The sequence below is a fragment of the Hydra vulgaris genome, chromosome 10 (genome assembly GCF_038396675.1).
Source record: "Hydra vulgaris chromosome 10, alternate assembly HydraT2T_AEP".
Classification (NCBI taxonomy): domain Eukaryota; kingdom Metazoa; phylum Cnidaria; class Hydrozoa; order Anthoathecata; family Hydridae; genus Hydra; species Hydra vulgaris.
In genome coordinates, this window is record NC_088929.1 from 26,095,001 (window position 1) to 26,108,322 (window position 13,322).

General features: G+C 27.6%; 1 protein-coding gene across 1 annotated transcript in view; it reads left to right on the forward strand.

Annotated features, from left to right (window-relative positions):
• Positions 1 to 13,322, forward strand: part of LOC100198848 (MLX-interacting protein) — a 53,597-nt gene that overhangs the window by 6,701 nt on the left and 33,574 nt on the right. The window contains exons 2-5 of the mRNA XM_065807635.1: positions 1,713 to 1,822; positions 2,354 to 2,523; positions 9,329 to 9,379; positions 9,810 to 9,847. Coding sequence (XP_065663707.1) covers positions 1,713 to 1,822; positions 2,354 to 2,523; positions 9,329 to 9,379; positions 9,810 to 9,847 — 369 coding nt within the window. The remainder of the gene's footprint in view (positions 1 to 1,712; positions 1,823 to 2,353; positions 2,524 to 9,328; positions 9,380 to 9,809; positions 9,848 to 13,322) is intronic.

Consider the following 13,322-nt stretch of genomic DNA (forward strand, 5'->3'; position numbering starts at 1 on the left):
GCACTAATGGTCATATTTCAAGTTGCAGAACTGGCCATTCAACAGACAGGTTTGACAATCATGTATATGATTGCCAACATATAAATAAAGAAATAATGGAACCATTTTTCCAGCTTTTTGTATTTCTGGAACTTAAAAGTGATAAAAATTTATTATCTTATGAAAGTCATTTGCATAAACAAAAGCATGATACTTTTAACTAACACTTCCTGTTTTTAAAAAATATTAGACAATGGTAACTAATAGCAACAATACATTAATTGATTAAAAAATACTTTTGTAACAAAAAATAAATAAATTTGTACTTAACAGCACTTAAACTAACACTACTGATGAAACATTGAAAGGCCTCTAGTGTTAAATATATTTTGTACTAATTTCTTACAAACCTTTAAAGAAATATATTAAAAAAAAATTTTTTTTGAAGTTGAGATTTTGTTTGACATACATTTTTCATTGTATTGGTTAAAATTATATTAATAGTTGTTTATATATATATATATATATATATTTATATATATATATATATATATTTTTTTTTTTATATGTATGTATATATAAGTAAATATATATGTAGATGTATATATATATTTATATATATATATATATACATATATATATTTATATACATATTAATATATATATATATATATATATATATATATATATATATATATATATATATATATATATATATACATGTATATATATATATATATATATATATATATATATATATATATATATATATATATATATATATATATATATATAAATATATATATATATATATATATATAAATATATATATTATATATATATATATATATATATATATATATATATATATATATATGTATAAATATGTATATATATATATACATATATTTGTATATAAACTTATTTTTATTGGTTTTTGTGGGTTCGATTTTGTGGGAGATGGTTAGACTTGTTATAGATGTAAAGTAGGTTGCTGTTTGGTTTTTTGAAAGGATAAGTCTTTTTCCAGATTCTAGCAAGTTGGCAATTGATAGGTTTATCCTAATTTATATTTGGAAGCTGATTTTTTTAAAAATTTTTATTGTATTTTTTTGGATTCTATTTATCTCTATGATTTTTTATGCATCACTATCCATCATCTTGTTAAAGGCTCATATTGTTGTATCAGTTTCCAATAATGAATTTGATACTTATTTTATAAAAAAACATTGATAAAAAAAACTAAAAAACTTTTCAAAAATAAATATTTGTTATTTTTAGTTGAAAAATGTCATTTTCTTGGCAGTAAAATCTTAAAAATTTTTTTATAAAATGATGATTATTTTTGAAATTTTTATATAATTGCTATATATACGCTACTTTTGAGATCCAACAAGACATACTTTTGAAATAATTTTTTTAACTAATATTAGGGACCCAGTAAATGTTCAAGGGTCTTAAGGCACCCCCTTTTTTTTATTAAAAACACTTTTAAATCCAGTGTTATTTAATCATATAGAACACTTTTAGGTGAGAGTGAATACGAATACCTTAAGGTATATATTTTTGCGGTGTACACACATATATACCTTAATGTATATATGTGTATATGTATGTATATATACATTTTGATTATTATGTATATATACATATTGTGTGTATATATATATATTGTATATTGATAAATTTGTTCTCAAAAAATCATATATATCATATGTTCATAAATTTTATAGCTGCAGGAAGCTTATAACACCAAAATGGAAAGATTTTCGAAGTCAAAAACTTCAATTTGATCAAAAGACTCGTTTAAATAATGCTATATGGAGAGGATGGCATATACAATGTATGTAATATGTGTAGTTAAATAGATATATTTCTTTTTTTTTTTGTTTAAAGACTAAAATATAAAACTTTATTAAATTTTGTTTTCCTAGTTTATACAATTTGCTATATCATTTTAACTACCTCATCTTTTGTCAGCCATTTTTAAATAAAATTGAGTAAGATTATATCAAATTTGATACTTCAAAACTCATTAACCTCCTAGTGGTTGTTTGTTTATTCGGAGTTAGTTTATCAGGACTGAATTTATGACCGAGTTTATCAGGACAAATAGAAAATAAAAAATCTAAAATTTAAATTAATTGGAAATTTTTAAGTATTTAGAATGTATTATGTCTTATCACTTTTTATGAATTACTCTTTGTTTCTTTCTTACTTTCTTTCATCACTTTAAAGTTTTTATACCTTTTTTATGGTTTTGATAAAGATTGATTAAGTTATATTCTGAAAGAATTATATGCAGAATATATAGTATTTTGCAGAATAGTATTTTAAAGTTGTTTAGTTTTTTAACCTTTTGTTTAAATTAAAGACAAAATGAAGAAAAAAGCACGCTTTTTTCAATTTGCTGCACCTTTCTCTGATGAATCAGTGCATAGTACATCACAAGCTGTAATATTAGATGGAAAGTATTGGAAACGTCGTCTCGATAGAGTAACCAGAAAATTCAAAAAATGGCGAAAGTTTTTATATAAAGAAAAAGTAAGCAAAAATTTTTGTAAAATTTTTAAAGTTTTTGTTTTAAGGGTTTTTTTAATTTCTTTTTTTTTTTAATAATTTTTTTGTATCTTGTATTTTTTTTGTGATAATTTTTTCGTATCTTGTTTTAGAAACTGTATATGATATGCTTAGAAATGTCATTATTACCATTTATTTCAAAATGTTATTATTAACAATAACAGAAAGTTGTATATGATGACCAAAAATAATGCAACTGATTCATTCTTTGCAATTATTAATTTTTTTAACTACTAAATTTTGTTGCTGCTAATTTCACAATTTATATGTTTAAAGTCTAATCTTTTTTTTTTAAGTTGAGAATATGAATAATATTTTGTATAATATGACACTTACATCACTAGGATGAATGTAGAATGAGATGAAATAATATGACACCTACATCACTAGTATGAATGTATGATGAGATGAAATTTTGAATATGAATGGTTATCTAACCATTAGTTAACTAACTATATTGAAGTTAACTAACCCATATTGAAGTTTTTTTTGTTTTAGTTACTTTAAAATTGGACCTTAATAATTTCATTTTTGTTTACTTAGTGTAATATTTTTTAAAATTTGCATTGTTTAGTTATTATTTGTTATCTTTAATTTAGCTTGTGTAAATTTTTTTTAGTTAATTTTAGTTAATTTTAATTTAGCTTGTGTTAGCAATTTTATTCTAATAAGATAAATAATAAAAAATTAATTTAAATTGAAATGAATTATTTAAAATTATTTATTTATAATTATTATATAATTATCACTTAAGTTGTTTTATTTTCTGTTAGAAATATTTAAATTATGATATATAGTATTCTCTAAGTTTCTAGTTTTAATTTATAATGCCCAGTTAGTTTTTTTAAACCATATCTTATTGTTGAAAATATAAACATGTCAGCCTCATCATATTTTTAAGTTTTTGTCTTGTAGGAGGCCTCCTAGGCAAAGACTTTAGCAGTAAGCAAAACAATTCTGCTAACTATCCTCAAACCCCTTCTTCATTGCTTAGGAAGCAGTGCTTTATCTATGAATGAGTCAAGTTCTCTTTAAACTTATATCATGCCTTAAGTAAGTCAAAATATTAAACATAAAAAGCCATCCCCACCACCTAACTGTTTTAATATATCTTTTACTAATATTCGTGGTCTGCAAAGCAACCTTCCATCAGTTGAATCTTACCTCTTGCAAAATTCACCAGACTTGCTTGCTCTTAGAGACTAATTTAAGTTCTGGTATTCCTTCTTGTGATTTTAGTGTTGATGGGTACTAACGTTTGAGTAGCAAAGACTCCAATAGTCACATGCTTCGCTTGGGTGTATACATATGCATTAATTCACCTATTTGTTGTGAAATCAGGGTCAAATCCTTTGAAAATTTTTTTATGTGCTTTTGCTTAGCACCTCTTCACTCTATCACTTTTCTCTTTGTTCTTTATGGTTCTCCTTCTTCCTAAGACTACACTCTTTTAGATGTAATTTCTGATCAAATTGACCATACCCTATCTTTTTATCACTGCCAATATTGTTGTTATTGGTGAGTTTAATGCTCATCACACTGAATGACTTGGCTCTAACGCCACTGACCCTGCTTGCACTAAAGCCTATAACTTTTGTATTTCTCAATCTCTTACTCGGGTAGTTAACTTTGTGACTCGTTTTCTTGACAACCCTATTCAATTACCTTCACTCCTTGATTTATGTCTGGTTTCTGATCTTAGCTTGTCTTCAGTTTCTCTTCTTATTCTCCTTTAGGTGGTTATGACTATGCAATAATCTCTTTAAATCTTTTATCTCATACTTCCTTTTCGGACTCACCCTATGATTGCACTACTTTTTACTACCCTAAAGCTGACTGGTATTCTTTTCATGATTTTCTTCGTGACGGTCTTTGGGTTGATATTTTTTCCCTCTCAGCTCAAAAATGTGCCTCTTACCTAACCTCTAGATTTAGGCAGGAATGGAAGCTTTTATTCCTTCTAATTGGTTCCAAGTCAAGTCTCATTCTACTCCATGGTTTTCACCCTCTTGTGCAGCTGCTATATCTAATCATTTTTTTCATCTTTTTCAAAAGGCCATCTCTCTTAAGAACAAACGGCTATTTATTATTGCAAGAAATCGAGGTAAAAAGGTGTTGTCAGATGCTAAGCTCCATTATTCTTAGTTACTAAATCTTGTATCTTAACTTAAGGAGTAATTTTTGGAAAATCTTCAACAGCATTGTTAACAAAGGAAGGTCTAACATTCCATCTCTCATTTATAGGCTTGATCTTATTACCTCTCCTAAGGATAAGGCAGAGCTATTTGCATAGAAATTTTCTTCTAATTCAACTCTCCAATCTTATGGCCATTCTCTTCCTTTCATTTCAATTAAACAGGTTAACCCATTGTTAGACATTCAATTAACTCCAGGTTCTGTTGCTAAAGTCATATCTCAATTAAACACTTCTACAGCTTGTGGTCCAGACAACATTTCTGTCATAGTCTTACATAATTGTTCTCCGGAACTCTCTTCAATTCTCTTAAAATTATTTAGTAAGTGCTTAACTGAGTCTTGTTTTCCTGCCTGCTGGAAAATGGCATCTGTTGTTCCAATTTTCAAAAACTCTGGTGAACATTCTGACCCCTCCAATTATCGCTTGATCAGTCTTCTTTCTGTTATTAGCAAGGTATACGAGTCTTTGATAAACAAATTTCTCACATCCCATCTTGAGTCAAATAATTTACTGTCAGTCAATCAATAAAGTTTTCGATCCTCTGGCTCTGCGGCTGACTTGCTAACTGCTGTGACTGAAGATGGAGATGGAGAAGCTATTGCTCCTGAAATATCTGAGGGTCTTGACAAAGTTTGGCATGCTGGTCTTCTCCATAAGCTTGTTTTATATGGTGTATCTGGAAAAATTTTTGAGATTATGAAATCTTTTCTTTCTAACCACTTTATTAAAGTCATCCTCGAAGGCCAACACTCTTCTTTATTTTCATTATTTTCTGGGGTACCTCAAGGTTCTATCCTTGGTCCTGTTTTTTTTCTTATTTACATTAATGATCTTCCCAACAACCTTACATTTAAATTAAACTCTTTTTGCTGATTACTCAACTTTATACTCCTGTCTTGACAAAAAGTCTTCTCTTTTCGATTGCTTAGAACAACCATCTTGAAACTGATCTCTTTTCTGTAACAGATTGGGGCTCACAGTGGCTTGTGAATTTTAACTCCAACAAAATTAGTTATTTACTGCAAACAACTGTTGCAGTACTGTCAACATTCTATATTAATAAATGGTAACCCTCTCACTGATTCCTTTTCTTTAAGTCTTCTTGGATTGTTTACTACTCACTTTTCATGAAATTAGCATTTGCTAAGGTTGCTACTCTTTATTTTGCTCGCCATTTTCTCTCTCTCACAATTCCATTCTCTACCTCTATAAATCTCTTATTTGTCCCTGTATAGAATACTGTTGTCATATTTGGGCTGGTTCTTCTAGACTCTTTCTCTTTCTCTTCTAGACGAAGTCCAAAAACGCATTGTAAATGTAGTTGGACCCGTTCCATTTGCTGAGCTTGAGCTTCTTTCCCATTGTTGTAAAGTTGCATCTCTTTCTCTTTTCTACAAATACTATCATGGTCGCTGCTCAAAAAAGCTTTCATCTCTAGTTCCATCAACTAAAACTCAATCTCGCTTGACTCTTCATTCAGCAAATTCTCATTCTTTAACTGTATCTGTCCAAAAACTTTTATTTGTCTAGTTTTTTTCCCCGCACTTTAATGCTTTGGAACTCTCTCCCATCTTCATGTTTTCCTGACTCATACAACCTACAACTTCAGTCTTCTGTCAACAGTTCCCTAGCTCTATAAATCTGTTCTTTTTTTCTAGTAACTCCTAACTTATTAGTGGTTGCTTGCAGCCTTGTTGGAAGTGAATAATTAAAAAAAAACCTTGAAATTGAACATCCGCTACATTTACAATTTTGGACAGATATCTTTCATAAACAGACACATAATTGCTGGTAAAAATTTTGGACAGATATCTTTCATAAACAGACACATAATTGCTGGTAAAAATTTTGGGCAGATATCTTTCATAAACAGACACATAATTGCTGGTAAAAATTTTTAATGAAGTTGAGTCCTAAGGATTTTAGTTTGTTAAGGTTTACACTAAAATTAAAAGTTAACCATTGTGTGTTGGGCAAAAAAGTTGAGCTTGTTATTTTAGTCTTAAAGTCTTTAATATGCAACTTTATTTTGCAGAAATATTGTAGACTTAACAATTCCATTTAAGCGTGTAAAGTTCTTAAAAGTTACAGTATTTGACATTAGTGCACAAGACTTAAAAATGTAAAACTATGTAAAAGGTACTGATTTACTTAATTTTTTTTATTATATTTTATATCTGCTGATTTTTCTGAGTTATTTGATGATAATATTCTTATAATTTTTTTTTCAAGAATGAAAGAAATTAAAGATAAAGGAATAAAATTCCTTTATCTTTAATTTCTTTCATAATAACTTTTCAATTTCAAAACACAAACATTGATAAACTAGGCAGTTTTATAGAGAAAAAATATTTAATCTGCAATGCCCATCTTTATTGCGTCTTTTTTCTTGAGTACCATCATTATTAAATCTTTTTTTATTTTAGAATTTTTTTTTTGCAATCATCATAGTATTTAGGTTTTTTGAAATTCTTCTCAATCTATTGATATTGTATTGGTATTGTTGATTTAGCAGCATTTGTATTTTTTTGTTAATTCAATTGAAAACTCCTCATCGCTTATTTTTCTCAATATTTTTGTATGTTTGTTGTACTATTTAAAGATTAATTATGATAAAAGCATTGGCAGTGTTGATCCTCAATCTTCTTTTGTTAATGAACTAAGCTAATGATGCAAAACAGTCAACATGTTTTTCACTTCTAATAAAGAAAAAAATAATTGTAATTCTTATTTAAAAGGTAGTTTTTAATGCAAAAAAAAAAAAAAATTATTTTCAGAATTTAATGAGGTCACTTCCTTTACTGCTCATTATCTCATAAACCAGTTTTCAAAGACTTGATGCCTTTTTGTATGGCGCACCTCATATAGGTCTTTGTTTAACTTTTTTGTTTTGGTTAGCAATTTTTTTACTGTTTGCACTACTTGTGTCATTAAAAGTCTGAAAAAAAAAAAAGGTTTTTAGTTTTCTTATAACTGATTGTGATTAGATGTTTCTTCATAACTGCTTGCCCTTTTAATCTTAAGAAAATAATCCTTATTACTGACCACTAACTCTTTTATTATGAGGTCATACATTTGTTATGTAATTTGTTACTATATTTAATGTAATATCTTAAAGATTATTTGTTTTTATTATTTTTTTACTGAGGCTTTTTTTACTTTTTTACTGAGGCTGAACGATTTACATGAACAATTATAAGTATTTAGGCAGTCATTTCATTTCCCAGAATTTCTTCTTTTGTTTCATTAGTAGGCACTAACCTAATAAATTAAATATCATATTTTTGATTGGTTGGTTTGTTAGAGCTTTTATCATTATAAATTCTAAGAGTTTATGATCACTGTAGTTTTATTCCACTTTTTATTTCATTTTGATTTGATGAAAATGTTTTCCTCCAAAAAGTAGTCCTAGATGTAACTTTGATGCGAACACAATTGATTATTTATTTTGAATTTTTTATCTTCAGGTTTTAGCATTTTGTTGATGGCTTTTAGTTTTAGATTCATCGTCCATATGTTGATAGTTTCTGTCCTTGATTCTTTTGTCCGAAATTTTTTTTAAATATTTATGGTAATTGCCATTTTTTCAGTATTTTCAGCTAAGTATTTTATAAAATTTTTGTCATAGTTTCCTTTTTGATGTTTGTATAAATGAGATCATAACTACTTAGTTTAATGTTTTTCTTAATGAGATCATTATGTAATAGTAGTTCATTTTTTTAAGCCATTTTTTTGGCATAACATCAACTTCAGCACCAGCGTTGATTTTTTGTGTACCATTTTATTTATAATATTTTTGGCATAACAACAACTTCAGCACCAGCATTGATTTTTTACTTGAAGATACAGATTTAACTTAGAATTGAGCTGCCCAATTTTTGTGTATGTTTTTTAAATGCAAGTATTTCTTACATTTGTGTAGTATTTGACCATAGGCCAGTTTCTTGGTACATGTAATTTATTATTGCATTTTTTGCACATCTTTGGTTGTTTAGTTTTTTTTACCATTTGTCTTCTTTTTCTAGTTTTGTTGATTCCATCATGTTGCTATTTTGACAAATTTTGATTGTTTCCAGTTTTTTTGAATTGTTGTGTTGGTCATATTAATGCCTTTATTTTATTTTATTATTTTATTTATTTATTACTTTATTTTCATTGCAATCTGCATTTCTTTACTACAATATCTTTTTCATGGTTTGTTAATTCCATTGTTGTGTTGGTCATATTAATACATTTACATTTGATGGTTTATTAATTCCATTTTTGTATTTAAAATTTTTTCAGCTGTCAATCACTCTTGTAATCATTTACTTCTTTCTAAAATAGATTATTTCAAACTTTGTCAGGTTAGATTCTGTAAATTATTTTGTACAAAATATGGCCATGTTGGATATTTTCAAGTTCAGTTGTTTTTTTAAATCAGTCACAAATAAGTCCTAGGAGTCACTAGTGTATTTTGTAAGAAAAGCTTTCTTTGTTCCAAAACTATTTTTTTTTACAGTATTTAAAGAATATCATTAAAATTTTTGTTTTATCATATAATCTTTAATAATTTTTTTTATTACCTTTAAGCTTCTAAAGAATTGTACAACAAAAAAAGAAGATTTGGAAGATTCAGATGAGGTAATCTAAAATGATTAGTTGATGCTTAGTGCTAGCCATGTCATGTCTTAAGCAATGTCACCATGGCATGTCTTAAGCAATGTCTTTCACCATAGCTTGCATGTTATTTAGTATGACTAACTTATTATTCACTGTGTTCAATATCTTGTTTTTTTTATATCATGCTTTTGCATGGTCTTTTACACCTCCTTGGTTGGGCCCATGGTTACATCTCCTCTGCCTAATTTTGTAATTCTCAAGCTCAACTCCTCATTTTCTGTTTTTTAAAGATAAACCTCTCTGTTTTTACACTCTTACTTTTACCTTTATGATGCTTCAGTTCTGACAATGATTACTTTTCAAAGGTTTGATTATACATTAAATGTTTTTAAATATTGTAAATTAATACATTTATACATTAAATGTTTTTTAATATTACAATTTTTTTAAGGAAATATTTGAAGTTGATGACAAAGAAAAAAAAATAAGGTTAGAATGTTTTATTTTTATAAAATCAAAAATTTAATCAAAATTTAAATTAAAAGTTTCATATTAAGTGTGCTTTTTTAATTCTATAATCTTTCTTTAGTTTTTTATAAAATGTTATAGTAATGTAATATAATTTAATAAATTATATATATATATATATATATATATATATATATATATATATATATATATATATATATATATATATATATATATATATATATATATATATATATATATATATATATATATATATATATATTAGGGTGTCCCAAAAAAAAAAATTTTTTTGTGCGCCATCGAAAATTTTACCCTTATATGTAAAAAGACAAAATATATAAAAAATATTGATCTGAAACAAGTGTAAGAGCTCGGTGTAAAACTTGAAATTTTTGAAAAATGTCAATTTTGTCATATTTGTTAAGTTTTTATTATTTTAAATGTACCTGCGATGAAAAAAAGGATGAAATTTATTTTAAAGTATCATTTTTTAACTATTATTTTCTAAAGTAGTCATCTTTTACTTACATTTAATAGTTTATTTCAATTTATTTCTTGATTATTGGTATTTTATTGATCATCGCTATTTTTTACTCATTAACTTTTGATTAGTTTAATATACATGTGATTTAAAATGGTTTCAACATTTTTAGTTTTATAATTAAATATATTTTTAAAAATGGACCGTACAGTAAAAAATCCAGCAAAAAAGGACAAGGGGAAAAGGAAAAGTACATTGTTCATAGCAGTTTAAGATGATCTCTATATCTGTTAAAATATCCCATAAATGAGCTTCCAGTCAACCAGCTGCCCATTGTCAAAAATATGTTTCACTTTTTGAAATCTTCAAGGTAATTTTAATATCTAGTTTTTATCTAATTTATTTATTTAACCCACAATTCATGAATATAAATATATACTTCAGTTAGTTCTCTTTTATATAGGAGCACCAGATTGTAATATTTTTCAGTGAAAGGATGCTAAAACTCACAGAGAAATATAACAAAATAAAAGGATGGAGTAAACTAATCTGGAGTTCAAACAAAGGGATCTGGACTCAAAAGCAAGTAGGTTTCCGGGTGGAGGTTAATACCTTGTTTGATATATCTGTTCCTCAACGGAACATATATCTGCAGCCTTCTACGAAGACCAGAGATCTAAAAGGAATATGACCATGACTGCACAGCAAGATAAACAATTTGAAATTAGGGCTCTGCGAAGAAAGGAGAGATTTGAATAAGTTAAGCAGTTAAATGATCAGAAAAACACAAAGGCTCAAAAAGAGAAAAGGACTGTGGAAACATTTGACAGATTACAAAAGTCAAAAGACAAGAAAAGCATAGACAAAGCTTTGAATGGACAAATCAAGTTTGAAGATGATGTTAGCCCATTTGAAAGTTCTATTTTATGTGAAGAAAGTGATGATTCTGAATATGATGTATCCAAATCAAAAAAATCAAAAACAATTTTAGAATCAACACCTGATTAACTAATTAAAGCTACTTCTGCTGTTAGCGTTCGATATAGAATCGGTGTTAGGCCCCAGGCTGCTATCTGCAATAAAGCAGGTGTTGACTTGCATGAGATAAACTTATCAAGATCTACTCTACACAGAAAAAAATACAGAATTATTGAAAATCTTGGTAACTATTATTCACAAAAGTGATTAAGTTTATTTGTTTCATTATCTGTATTATTTTAAATGTACAATTTAATTGATTTAGGAGAAACACTACAACAGGATGTTGTTAATGTTTTAAAAGGAAAAAAACTCATATTCCATTTTGATGGGAAACTTGTTAGACAGCTGGAAAAAGAAAATGATCTGACAGTTACCTGTGAGAGAATTACAGTTAGTGTAACCAGTCCAGATTTGGAATGTAGAGATATTTTTTTGCTTGGCATAGTGCAGGCAGAAAATTCAACTGAATCCGAGCAGGCACATTTAATCCTCAATTTCTTGGAATACTATGATATTTTCGAGATTATCATTGGTGTTTGCTGCGACACAACTGCATCCAACACTGGAAAGTTTGCGGGAGCAGATACAATCTTATCAACTACCTTTAATACAAGTCTTGTCTGGTGCATGTATCATTGCCATATTATTGAAGTACATATTAAACATTTGATGACTACACTGACTGATGCCGAGACCAAGTCTCTGAGAATACATATTTATGTGCACTTACAGCTTGGTCAAAGATTGTTGACAAGGTAGACTCATCATCAGATAATCTGGTTAAGTTTAACTGGACTTCTTTAGAGATTGGATCACCTATCTATAATATAGCTAAGGCAGCATTAAAGTTTGGGGAAACTACACTAAATGAAATTATTTTCAAGAGAGGAGACTACAAAAATCTTTGTCAGTTATTTGTTTACTACCTTGGTGGTCATGTTCCTGGTATAAATTTTCATCAGCCAGGAGCTTGCCATGAAGCAAGGTTTATGGCAGATGCAATTTATTTACTTACATTAGAAATGGCAAAAGACATCTCAAACATCGTGAGTGAAAAGGAGAAGGAGATGGTTCAGATGGCTTCTTTATTTATATCTCTAACATACTGTCCCTGGTTTTCCAAAAGCTCTCTGAATATTAAAGCATCAGCTAATGATTTAGCAGCATTCAAAGTTGTGTTTGATTTAAGTAGAGAGTATCCTGAGTCTTCTCAATCAATATTGAAAAGCATGTAAAATCATACTTGGCATTTAAGTCAGCAGCTTGTTGTAATGGCTTCAGTGGATGATGATGTTGAAAAAGACAATAAAGAAGAATATACTCCATAAATTCTTACAGTTTCCAGTTCCTGAAGAGTTTATGAAAGGTAAACCTAAAATGCCTGTAATCACACCGTCTACAACACTATCAAATTTAGTTGATTAGAGCTGGAATTTGTTTTGCCTAGCCCAGGTTACCCATGACCAGGTTGAGTTAGCTGCACAAGGGGACTTTACTGTTTTAGAGAACTTTAAATTTTTTGTTAAAAATATGAAAGTCACCAATGATTGTGCAGAAAGAAATATAAAACTAATCCAAGACTTTATTATGTCATACCAAAATAAAGATATGAAGCAGAATGTCTTGTTGGTTGCAAAAAAACGCAGAAAAACGTTGAATACAAATCTGATGAAAACCCAGCTAAATCAGATTTGAAGTGCTTGTGATATTTGTTCCACCTTTCTTTCCATGATTCTTCAACATATGCAACATATATTTCACATAAATTTTATTATAATAAATGTTTGTCATAATTTTTTTTTTAATATTTACAAGTTTTATCATAAAAATAGGAAAAATTCAAAAAATTTCAAAAATTTGAAGTTTTACACCAAGCACTTATAACCAATTAAATTTCAAAATTCTAATATATTTGGTCATAATATACCTAGTAACCAAGTTCTAGATAGCGCATATCTCTTTTTTCCATCAAAAATATTTTTTTGGGACACCTATATATATATATATATATAT